The sequence below is a fragment of the Cynoglossus semilaevis genome, chromosome 11 (genome assembly GCF_000523025.1).
Source record: "Cynoglossus semilaevis isolate Cse_v1.0 chromosome 11, Cse_v1.0, whole genome shotgun sequence".
In the NCBI taxonomy this organism is placed as follows: Eukaryota; Metazoa; Chordata; class Actinopteri; order Pleuronectiformes; family Cynoglossidae; genus Cynoglossus; species Cynoglossus semilaevis.
In genome coordinates this window covers 8,527,310-8,540,696 of record NC_024317.1, presented here as the reverse complement: position 1 = coordinate 8,540,696, position 13,387 = coordinate 8,527,310, and the positions used below count along the sequence as shown (strand labels likewise).

At 38.1% G+C, this 13,387-nt stretch overlaps 1 protein-coding gene across 1 annotated transcript in view; it reads right to left on the bottom strand.

The window, feature by feature from the left end:
- The window catches only part of loxl2a (lysyl oxidase-like 2a), a 28,749-nt gene extending 18,552 nt beyond the window's left edge, over positions 1 to 10,197 (bottom strand). Inside the window, exons 1-3 of the mRNA XM_008320385.2 lie at positions 9,951 to 10,197; positions 7,561 to 7,859; positions 5,564 to 5,739 (exon numbers count right to left, since the gene is read on the bottom strand). Coding sequence (XP_008318607.1) covers positions 5,564 to 5,739; positions 7,561 to 7,828 — 444 coding nt within the window. The 5' untranslated portion in view covers positions 7,829 to 7,859; positions 9,951 to 10,197. The remainder of the gene's footprint in view (positions 1 to 5,563; positions 5,740 to 7,560; positions 7,860 to 9,950) is intronic.
- Positions 10,198 to 13,387: the final 3,190 nt, after the last annotated feature.

Below are 13,387 nucleotides of genomic sequence, written 5' to 3'. Positions count from 1 at the left end.
CTTGTTCTTGTTTGTAATTGGGCCCAAAAGAAAACTGTCTGGATTTAGTCAGCTTTAACCAACCATGACTGGAGATTTCTCAACTAAGAGCAGACTGGTGCTTTACAGACCAGGACCCCACACTGAACATACAGTAGATTTAAGAACATGAGACTGTGGTCTAGCCCACGTCTGACTAATGCCTCCACTACCGTGCATTTCTTCCCTTTTACTCAGATATGCCGCTTTTCTCAGCCGCACGTTCATCTACACGTGCCTTCAAAACTCCTCCCACTTCAGGGAACTCAGCAAATATGGCTCAATTTAGATGAAAAAGCCAACGTACAGCAAGGCCCTTTAATATGACTCACATCTCACCACATCTGCTTCACTGGCCCCTCAGTTTGCACGACTGAGGGACTGACTGAGGAAGACACACATTCTCTTTGTGTTAACATCTGTTGCTGTGTTTGTAGTTATGTTTTATATCTGGATTGTACATTATCAGGAAAATAAAAATTAAAACAGAGCCTATAAAAAGAACATTACAGTCGTAAGTAACCAGTAGACCAGACTTTACCTGACCTCTGACCTGCCGCTGATCTTTATTGATCTGTATGGATTTAACAAAACGATAGAAACATGAGACCATGTCATGTCTCACAGTCTCTTTATCTATTTATTAAAATGAATATAATATTGAATTGACAATCTAATGACTACTGCTTAACGTCCAGGTTTTTTGCTTTTCAAATTGTTTTTTTTGCGTTCTGGGTCTGACTCTGTTCCATATGTAGAGCCGTCTTCAGATTTTTCCCTTGCAGAAAAGGTGGGCAGTGCAAGCAGTGATTTATTACTATTTAAACTCAAAAACCAATAGTTTTGAACGGGGCTGTAAAGAATGTGCAGCTGTGCTCAACGGTCTCTTGAACTAAGCTAGCAGATATTTGCATTTATATGCTGTCATGTCCTTGAGAAATGAGGGAACCACAGAAGCATATTGCTTTGGCATATCTCCAGTGGACTAACAAAAGAATGACATCCCAGTCTGTGGCAGTTATAAGTTGTAATTTAGATAAAATTCTGTGATTTAGATCAAATCAACAGGATATGTGTTAAGTGCAGTTCAGATGCTATTATTTATGGGTGATACTGAACTTATTCAACTAGCAGGAAAATCAAATACCATACCTTTTTAAGGAATGTGCATAATATTTCACATGTAGTGTCAGAAATGGTCTGGACACTAAGCAGACAGGAGAAGGCTGCAGGGAAATTCAGCTGCTGAACATCTGTATCTGTCTGCTACTCTGACCACAAAAGAGGCAGAGAGTCATCCTGATATGAGTCAACCTTTTCTCCCTTCGATCATTCTCCTCCCTAAAGCCTCTTGCATACATCGTGTCCAATGCTAATCCAACTTTGTCTCAGGTTCCGTGTTGCTGGGTAGCACAGAATGTGGGGAAGTGAAAACCTTGTAAGGTGACACCATCCCACCTCGTAAAGACCCGCAGCCTTTCACTTGCAAAGAATCAAAAGCTTCTTCACTGCATATTGTGTTGTTACAAGTGGCCTTTGATGTGTCTGTGTTGATTTAGCATCTCAAGTGTTTAGTAGAAGTAAACACTGAATGCTCTGGTGGGGGAACAACAGCTGCCTTTTGTGGCGATGTTTTTCCATGCCTTTTTCAAATCTGTTTATAATGATGCACGAGGCTGTGCATGCAGCAGTGGGCGAGCTCTTGGTAACATTTCTTACTTATACTGGCTTAAGAAGAAATACCAAAATGTGAGCACAATTGAGTGAAGACTTATGTGAGCTCCCACTGAAAGTTTCTCCTCGGCAGGGGAACACGCAACAATGACACAAGTACCCGGCCTTGCCACGTTTTTGCAAAACAGTCAACAATAAAAACATAATGTGAGAAAAATTCCGGCCAAAAACATTTCATTATGCTCTAATTTGACACAAGGAACACATCTGTCTAGTCTTTACGAAAAAAGATACCTGTCACCAATTAACTGAAATTTTAAAAGTTACTGTCTCAACCTCAGTGTCTTTGTACCACTAAGTGGAAAGGAAAACCATCAGATTTGGTGGCTGGGGTGAAACCTGCCTTTTGCCTAATATCATCTTGGATTAGTTAAAATCCACTTGCGACAATGAAAAGACAAATGATAAATTACTGGATTATTTGTATTCATTTATTTTGTTTTGTTTTTCTCAACTCTTTCACACTAATATAAATCATAGAATATTGGATAGATTTGAAAATCAGCCTATTATTAAAATGTCATGACTAATCAATAGATACCTGAGTGGAAGCCAAAAGTTACCACACATATTTTCTGGCTCAACAAATTTTTTTTCTTTTTTACACAATTTCACCTAAGCCTATTAATTTCCAGCGAGTTCACAGCTGAGGGATTCAACTGATGATCCGTCTTGTGGCCCCTGAGCCCTAACTTTACACATAAAAACATTTTCATTTGTCCTTAACAAATCTTGATCCCTACTAAAACTTCTTTAGTGCTTTTGCCAATAGGTACCACTACAAATATAGACACAAATGCACGACACACGTGCCTTCTCTATCACAGCCATTCAAACACAGCCAAAGCAATTAGCCCAACAGCATCCCACCCGGAAAACACTGGCAAAGGATCAGTGTGACTTAACGAGCGTCTAGAAAATTTGTTGTGTTCATAGAGTAACACCTCTTTGATTGACTGGGCTTTCGAAATACTAGACATGCAGCCAGTTCCAGAGGAAGTGGCTGTTTTCATTAATGACAGACTGATGTTATCTACAGACTATCATTTGCGGTCCAAAGTGATCTTGCCAGAGTGAGCAGCTAAGGTCTTATCTTCACATATTCCCACACACTGTAAAGCAAATGCCGTGATGAGTTTTACTCAAAAACAAAATAATTACTGCTTGGAGCAACTTGGTGACCTTAACCTTTACCCTGAAACGTTTCAAACCGACTCAGCACTTAAAACGCTCATCACTGAGACTTCACCGTTGGTAGGCTGAAAAAAAAAGCTGAACTGACAAAATCAGATGATTGAATAAAATGAAAACCAAAAGGGTGCCAGTACTTTTTTGACATAACAGTCTCACACTTGGACTTTTTTTTTTTTAATGAAGTATGTGGAATAGCTTGCTGCCTTCTTGGTATTGGCCTCTATTTGGACTTTTGTCCAACCTGCGGTTAGGGTGTTACTTTTCCCGAACGAGCACAGAATCTCATTCATGTCATGAATGAACAGGTATAAGGAGCAGTGCTGCCCACCGCTGATGTCAGCCCTAGCACATTTAAAGAGGTGTAAGGGCTTGGTCAGACCGGGGAAATATTTACAGGGTGGAGGACTGAACTGCTGCAACACCCCAGGGAACATAAACACACAGGGCAAATAAGAACAGGAGGGTGCTGCCTGTTAAAACATGAAACATGGCTAGTAGTGTTCAGTGGTCAATGATTAAATGTTACAGTTTCCTCTGTGCCTTCATCTCCATGAATCGGCCATGAGTCATGGGTCATGAGAAAGACAAACATGAATTGGTCTCCTGTGGATTAATATCCAAAATATCCAAAATATATCTGATTAGAAAAAACAGAAAATGATTAAATCTACCACGCTGAATATATGAGCACTAGGGTCTGAAATCAGTAGACTGGAAATATTCAAAATTATCCTAAAATTATCTCAATGTTTAATGATTTAATGATTTGGTAAGAATATACTGTAGTTACAGTAAATACACGTTAAAATTCAACTTGCAGATGTTATAGAAAACATTTCACCATTTTAGGAATTCACGAATTGTGATGTCGCTTCAAGGTTGAGAAACGTGATCTTGTCAAAACTTTGTTGCAGTTGTCAAACTTTATTGAGCCCACACTTGTTTTAACAGTAGATCTGCTGCAAGAGGGTGGTGCCAAAAATACTGTTCCTCTGGGGCCACATACTACTTACTACTACACAAAAATCGTGTAAATAGTTTTTCATTTAGCAAATATATTCAATATATTTAGCAAATATCAAATATCAAAAGTATATAGGTATTAGTAGCATTAGTAGTATTACTAATGCTACTGATACAAAAAATAATACCTCGCTCCTTGTTTGTAAAATAAAGGATGGAGTGAATGAGTAAATTAAGTTTTTGGACTCAAAATTTTTTATCAGAAGCCTTTGTTAGCTAATAAGCTCATTTCTGGCAAATCACTGGCAAGACATTTGTTGTCTGGAGGAGTGAATTAACGGAGGTTTCCAGAGAAATGTCTGATCTCATCAGTCGGGTTATTATTAGTAAACTCCTCTGTGATCGTGCTTGCAGCATTTTGTACTCAGACAAGCTGAAGGAATGTCTTTATCTGTTGCTCTGCCTCTACTTTCACACAATCACATCCACACACACACACACACACACACACTGAGACTCCATCCTACATGGAGACATTCACTGCAGCTAGACGGATCGGTCTTTCCCCTCATCTGACCTCATCAACCAAATCTCCCTGACGGCACTGAAGGGGAGGTCGGGCAGGTCTGGTGAAGTCAGTGAGAGACAGAGAAGCTTTGGCAAAGTCATTAATACAGGGGTGGATGACTCAACCGTAGGCTGTTATTTGCTGACTAATGGATTATTTGATTGGCCTGATGTCGTGCAGATGTAATCACCTGCACGGAAAAAAACTACCTTCTTTTTTTGACCAGACATACTGATTTTTTATCCATCTGTTGTTGTCACTTACAGGAATAGTTTTTCACTCATTTATTCACATTTGTACAGCAAGTGAACAAGCTAGAGCATTGGTAAGATCAGGATGGATGCAGTCCTCCTATATGACAGCAATTGTTGAAACTATTGTACAACTACATACTGACATTGTATTTATTTCTTCTTACTGTATGGGGTTCTATGTACAAATCTATTCCCATTGACAATCCTTTAATGTGTAATAAAACAAACCTAACATTAACTTCAGACATCTCAGAATGGTGCAATCTGTTATTGTCAAATGACTTAGTCCCTAAATATTAACAGGTAGTGACTTCAGACACAGGAAGGATTTTTTTTTGGGTGCTTTCATTCATTATTAAGTCACTAAATCTGTTCCGGACCTGTGTACACACATCAAGCTCTTTAGTTGGGTCATAGTGTAAAGGTTATTAAGTGAATCCGACAAATAGAACATAAATATTCTACTGCATAACAGTATTTTGGCATCGAGTTCAGCACACTGAGCCTGATTTAACCAGTGTAAACCACAACTTTGATGGCTGTGTTTTGATGCAGCAAATTATTCTTATTGCTGTCTCATTGTTGGAGACAGACAGTCACACAGGGGATTTAGCGGGTTGAAAAAAAGGAGTACAAAGTACTTTTATCCCCAGCCCATCCTCTGTTCTTTTCAGTTTGTGAACATCTGCACGTGTGTGCATGTGAACCATGTGTGGATGTTACTTACGTGCTATCAATTATGAGACTGTGAGTGATTCCCTGTGTGATGTTAACATTTGTTAAAGCAGGGCTGAGTACATGACTGAGTATGTTTTGCACCTCGTGGACCTACCTCGTCGTTATTGGCCTGATTCCGGATGAGCTTGTAGCCTGGAATGCGCTTTTGGTTACATACCACCCCAACATCTTCAGAGTGTTTGCAGTCAGACACACCAAAACCGTTGGACTCACACTGAGCCAAGCTCTTTTCTCCACCAGTGCAGTGCACGTTGTCGAGCCAGATACGGCCTAGTGCAAACAGGGGCAGAGATGTGTGTCAGCAGGCAGAAGTTCTGTTGTTAATTCAGTAAAAAAAACAGTTAAATGAGAGGAGGATTTCTCTGATTTTCACTGATCATGAAATGTTGCATGATGGGAGAGGAAACTTTTTTTTATGTTGTTGTTGGCCCTGTTTTATGGACTCAACTACTTGATTATTTCAATGTTAACCACACTATTTGTTGTCTACACCTTTTCTGCAGATGTATTTAAAGATGCTTTTATTGGCCTGTTTTCTGTTCAAATCTTAGTACATCATTTTTTTTAACATTTACAGTGTTTGGAAGTAATATTACCATAAACCTTCACTTAATTCACATGTTTTAAATCTGGAGGGGTTTTCACGTTTGCAATTCGTCAGCCCTGAGTTCAAGCTGCAGACATCTATTCAATAATTCCCACTGGAGTCTAGTCACAGAGACAGTGAACCTACTCATGTGGAGTTGTCCCTGATCTTTGCCCCAACCTGACATGTTTTCAGCCAAATGACAGCCAAAAAAATGTTGTCACAGCTGAAGTGAATCATCTGCTGTCCAGCTGTCTGCTCTGAATCATTCTTCAGCAGTAAAGACACAACTATGGCAATTACCATGGAAACGCAGTGCTTGTCTGACAGCTTCAACACACTGCTGAGGAACATCCTAATCATACCAAGAAAGTGACTGCATGTTGTATGGTCACGTAGCATCCTCCTGGCACAGGAGGATTCTCTCCTCTGGAACATTTTTTTTAGTAAGAGCCAAGTTTCCTGGTGCTGAATCACAGCAGAAATTCCCGAGTGAGACCACTTTGGTCTCTGTTCACCTCTGGCTACAAAATATTAAGAATTATTAGGTGTAATAAATTTTAAATCCTGGTGTTAAAAGTATTATTTGTCTCACAGGGAACCCAGTCTGAAGATAGTTTGTATTTTAAATGTAGATTTTATTAGTGAATAGGTTGCTACAGTGACCGTTTATTCAATATCTCCGTAAATTTAGGATGCAGGACTGAGGTGGAACTTCATTTGTTTGGTACTGTGACTGTGCAATGAGATGACATTGAAATTAGATTAAAATAAGGACAAAAAATTAGGTATGGTAAAAAATTACTTGATTTAAAATGGACTTTGTGTAAAAGTTGCTTCATTACTTTAAATTACTTGATGCAAAGAGGTCGAGTTACACATCCAATCTACAACTAGGTGTTTTTAATTCACCTAATATGCCCTATGGTAGTGTTTACAGCAACAAGGGTTAACAACTAAAATAAAATCGGTATGCAGCTGTGTGTTATAGACAGTATTTCCATGTATATAATTCTTGAAATGTCTCTGCTGACCGTAAAGGTTTTTGTGCGAGCGTAGGGACATGATCTAACCCAGTGGGGACACAAATTCCCCAGGACAGAATATCACATTTTAATTAACGTCTGCCATAATCCGTGCAGTATACCACAAGATGATTCAGGAAATCTCATCAGTTTTTACACAGATGAGGTGAGAAACATTAGTATGTTATCAATAAAATGAGATAAGAATATGTCGGTGCACAGCAGACTTTCTACCCTCGACCCCTCAGCCCAATCCCCCCCTTGGTTTAAATGACTGAAGCCTACTCTAATGGAGAAACCAGAGGATATGAGTAGTCAGACAGAGGAAACCTGTACCTCATTCAGGCATTTCCATGGAACATATGATTATGTATGAAGAGATATATTGTGTATGACTGTGGGGTTGGGTGATTGGGACTTGTTAATTCAAAAAGACCTTTTTTTAACCAGATATGTGTGTGTTTGTCTTGTTTTTCTCACCTTCTCCTCTTCCGTACTTAGCGGAGGGTGACCAGGACTCAGCGTCCATGAAACCGAGCTCTCTGCACACCACCTGGGCAGCATATATGGAGAAGTCATCATCGCACACTGTGCCCCACTCTCCATTGTAGAAAACCTCCACTCGCCCTTCGTAGTGTTTGCGCTTCTCCCCAGCTAGACGTAGCTGGATTATAGGGCCTGACTGGGCATCGCACAAGATCAGCAAAGAAAATAACAGGGCACAGTGGATGGCAATTGGATGCAGCATGGTGTGAAGGAATGGATGAAAATGCCGAAATCTGACAGAAGACAGAGAGCAAAAAGCATTAGCAGTGGTGACTGATGCTGCAGTGCTGCAAATGGTTTGAGAAACACCACGGAATAAAACAGGCAAATGTATCCAGACTTAAGGTCTAGATACGTTTGCTGACTTATCTAACGCAAATATGGTCACAAAGACTTTATATAAATGACCTTACTAATAAAATCAAGTGACCTATAGACAACAGAAATTATACACACAAAAAGCTGAAAAAAAGCAAAGCACTAAGACAAATGCTATTAGATGCATTTAGTCAAACAACTAGAGTTTTTTTTTAAAATTTGAGCCACAGAACTCACACAGGGTTTAACTTTATGAATGAGTCATTGGTACCAACCTGATGACCTCAATCTTTGAGTGGTAATAACTTTCTGCTATCTGTTATCTTAAGGAAACAGATTTCAAGTGTGAACACACCCAAAAACTGATGTGGACAATAATGCAATAAAAACATGTGTTCATTTTGGCAGAACATTTCAGAGATGGATGAATTCTCATTGGTATCTGCTGCATATAAAACAAGTTTGTCTTTCCATGCTTGCGATGAGAACACAAACAAAAATCTCAAATATGTAAAACACCTGGGGATAAAATAGAAAAACAATGAACTGTTTCTCCACGGACCAAACTTATACAGATTTAACTGTGAGTTGAGTTTTCTCTGAAGACATGGAAGGTACTGTGCAGTACTAACAGCTATTTGTGGTGAACTATGGTCCCTTATTTGACCAGTGAGTGGTTACAGAAAAAATTTGATTTGGCCATCATCATACTTTCATAAGCCCCCCTCACTGGCCCCTGTACAACTACGAGAATCACTGACACATAGTGAAAAAACAGTGGGCTGCCAAAGAGGGAGGAAAGGGATCACAGTTTCAGAATATTTGGAATAAAAGTTAAGGTTTCTGGTTTGCTTCTGAGAAGAGGATTACACTCTATGATTTTTTTGACAGCCTAATAGGGAGCAAATATGGTCTTCACAAGGTGGAGAGATGCCCTTCGTTTGTTTATCTCCTGATCTGTGCCTGCAGGCTGGAGGACTGAGGCTTTAACTCCACCCTGATATTTCATGGCAGACCATGAAAGTGTCAAACAGGAGGGACCAGAAGCCCCCAGGGTGGAATGTTAGCGGAGAAGAAGGAGGGGAGGAAGACAGTGAAAGTAAGAAGACCTCCATGTGTGGAGTGTGTGGAAGCGGGTGGTGGGTGTGGGTGAGGGGGGGATTTCCTAGTTGACGTCATAGTAACAGCCAACACACTGCAAAGTAAAAACGCTTAAAACTCTGCAGGAACAGACACTTTTTGTTAAATGGTAAGACATCACTTGTGATTTTTTTCCCATGATGAAGTTCAACAGAAGCAGTCTTTGTATTTGAGACCTAATTTAACACAAATAGTTTAAAAAAGGACTCCACCAATTCTCTCAGGAAAACATATAGTTGAACAAACATCTGTTCTGTGTTTCCTCTCTTTCAACTACACATAATAGTAGGGTCTTTTAAAATTCTCTGTGGCGTATGATCTATACATAGTTCCGACAAAACCAACAGAGACACACCCACTTCATATAGAGACACATGTGGGCTTGTATTAGGGCTGAACAATGTCTAGGAAACCCATCCTGTTAAATTACTTTCTACAGTCAAAGTCAACCGTTTTTATAGTGGTATTCTTGACCAATCCCCATCCAAATATTCTCTTTTTTAAAATAGTTGTGCATGCATCTGAAGAACCCTGACTGTATGCGTCCAATGAAACAACAACAGAACTTGATGTAGAAGTCATCCAGCATCAAGCTAATAGCTCATTCTGAAACTTTGGTGTCTTTTGGTGTTAAGTGTTAAAATTCACCTGAAAAGCTATAAAAGCAAAATACAAACCCCAAAAAACAAAACTTTTATCTCTCTATAGTCCATGTACGGCAGGGGGAAAGACATGAATGACACCGATTCATTGAAGATCATATCCAATTTAGAATGAAAATCCCCACATTCCTGCATGTGCAACACATCAGCCAATCGGCAACAGACCGACCAAGTCCTTATGCAGTTAAAAGAAGAAGAACTTACTGTGCAGTGGAGCTTCTGTCCAAAACTCTGAGCTTTGGATGATGAGATAGATGTGGAGCACTGTGTTTTTACACCTGTAGTGTGTTCTCTCTCTCTCTCTCTCTCTCTCTCCCTCTCTCTTTGTCTCGTCTCGCCCCCTGTTACAGCTGGCAGCAGCAGCAGCTACAGGTCCCACTCCTCACCACTGCTAACAGCCAATAAACGGCTGCCTCAGCATCCTGGACCCACCCCCTCTCGGTCTTCAGGGTTAAAACAACATGGACTGTGGTGAGAGTCTCTCCACACGGTGCAATACTCCCCTCATGTGCAGTTGTTAAAAAAAGTATTTCCACTGAAGCAAGGTATTTTTGAAAGCACATTTCTGAACACACTTCTTTGACTTACAGCACACAGACCTAGACTTCCATCTCAAGAAATACACTTTTGACTCAAATAAAATTAGTTATTAGATTTGTGGATGTGCTAAAATAGAACATAGAGATAGTTTGTGTAAAAGCTGAGGAGATAGGGGATAGGTAGAGATGGAGGCAGTTGATCCATAGTGGAAATTGTTTAAGAGAAGAGCTGAAAGAAGAGGAAGAAAGAGAAGAAAAAGAACAGACCTTTTAGTAAAAGTAGTGGTGTCAGTTTAACACATTGTCTGTGAATAACCTAATAACATTTTTTAAAACTCCAGAAATAACTTATAGAAAATGCCACCTTTATCACTGCTTAAGCAGTAATTAATGAAATAAAAACCTGAAACAAAAGCAGTGGACTGCACTGTGATTTTGTGACAATGAGTCTGTCATTCTCTAATATCTTTACAACTAAATGTAACTCATAACTAAATTTGTAAATTTGTTAAAAAACGTAATACTTTATTAAATACTAACTTTAGATTATAAAACCCCTTATGTATAATTTTAACCATTGGCATGATAGCGATGGTTTTTCTTTTTTCTTTTAATTTTTTTGTGTCTGAACTTTGTGTCATATTACGTAAAAACTAAAAACATTTTACAAACATATTTGTAAGATTATTTTTCAAACATTTATCTTTTCTTCCACTTTTCTCATAAAATTAGGACATTTAAAAAAAGATTTTTAGAAAAAAAAAAATGAAATATTTGGTCAAAATGTGAACTTTTTGTTTCATTTCTGGCCAGATTATAATAAACTTTGACCAAAATGTTTGTAAAATTATTTTTCAAAATTTCCTAAATGTTTCTCATCAAATTAGAGCATTTAGAGAACATTTTTAGAAATATATTTTTATAGACTTTTTTGTTGAATCTGAACTTTGTCATTTTTGGCCAAAAAATAAAAAAGCTTGACAAAAATATTTGTAAGATTATCTTTCAAAAATGTATCTTTTCTTGCACATCTCAAAATCCAGGCATTTAAAAAAACTTTGTGTCATTTTTAATGACACTTATGGTCAAAAAGTTAACTTTGTGTCATTTTTGGTCAAAAACTAAAAAATTGACAAAAAAATAACCACAAACATTTGTGTCTATAGCCTTAGCATCGTGAAAAATCCAAAAAATAAAAAGTCCCAGAAATGCCTTAAAATGCAAGATTGTCCTAAAACATGCTGCCCAGTGAATATTTTGTGTTTTACTCCAAAAATATTATATGAATATTTAAAAAATCACCAAAAACATGCTTTACTATAGCCTTACCATCGTGAAAAAATCCCAAAAAATAAAAAGAGTCACATGGGGGCATCGACATGGCAGGAAGCGGGCAGGACCCAAATGCAGGACTGGTGCAGGTAGTTTATTTCAAAACTCAAAATTCCACAAACCAGGACAGAAGCATACGCAAAGTCGAGCAGAGCTGAGAACAGGAACAGACTTACCCAGTTACAGACAACGAACAGCTACAACAAAATGCTGGACACACCGACGATACACAGACGATACAGAGCACGCCAAGACAGCAAACACACACTCACAATGAGCCCACAAGGCCAAGGAGCACCAGGTGACACAAGTGAGGCTAATTACATACAGGTGAATGTGATAACACAGATTACCCCACACAAAAACATGCCTTGCCATTGTGAAAAAAATCCAAAAAAATAAAAAGTCCCAGAAATGCATTAAAATGCAATAATAGGTCCTAAAACATGCTGCCAAGTGATTATTTTGTGTTTTAAACTCCAAAAAGTATTTTTTATGAATATTTCAAAAATCACACAAAACACGCCTTACTATAGCCTTACCATCGTGAAAAAATCCAAAAAAAATAAAAAGTGTCACATGGGGGCATCGACATGGCAGGAAGCAGGCAGGACCCAAATGCAGGACTGGTGCAGGTAATTTATTTCAAAACTCAAAATTCCACAAACCAGGACAGAAGCATACGCAAAGTCGAGCAGAGCTGAGAACAGGAACAGACTTGCCCAGGAACAGACAACGAACAGCTACAACAAAATGCTCGACACACCGACGATACACAGATACAGATACACAGAGCACGCCAAGACAGCAAACACACACTCACAATGAGCCCACAAGGCCAAGGAGCACCAGGTGACACAAGTGAGGCTAATTACATACAGGTGAATGTGATAACACAGATTACCCCACACAAAAACACGCCTTACTATAGCCTTACCATCGTGAAAAAATCCAAAAAAAAAGTCCCAGAAATGCCTTAAAATGCAAGATTGTGTACTGAAACATGCTGCCAAGTGAATATTTTGTGTTTAAAACTCAAGAAATATGAATATATGAATATATATGTATATATATATTTGAATATTTCATATTTCAAATATTTTGCCTTACCATCGTAAAAAAAGTAAAAATATTCATTTTTCAAAAAAGTTTCAGAATTTTTTTAAAAAAACAATTCATTTTTTTTAGAAAATGTTTAAGAAATTGTGGCGCTTTGGCCCAGAGCCAATGTCTCTGTCATTGGTGTGGAACCCCAGGGTTCACCTCCTGGACAAGTTCAAATCCCAGTTAGGGCGGTTAATACCTTCCAGTGGACTCACCACCTGCAGGAAGGTTTAAGGGGGGTTGGTACGGTGCAGTGTGATTTGGGTGGCGACTGCTGCCCCCGCGACCCGGTAACGGATAAGCGGAGGAAAATGGATGGATGGATGGATGGTTTAAGAAATTTTTTTTTTCAGAAAATTATTAGAAAAAAAAAATTTAAAAGTTTTTCTAAAAAAATGTCTGAAAATTTTTTATCTAAAAATATTTTCAATATTTTGAAAAATATTTAAAAAATTTTTTTTCAGAAAATTTTTAGAAAAAATCTTTTTTTCTAAAAAAAATTTTCCTTTTCAGAAAATTTTTAGAAAAAAAAAATTTTCTTTTCAGAAAATGTTTAGGAAAATTTTTTTTTCAGAAAATTATTAGAAAAAAAAATTCTGAAAAAATAATTTCTAAAAAAAAGTTTCTAAAAAATTTTCTGAAATTTTTTTTTGAAAAATATTTTAT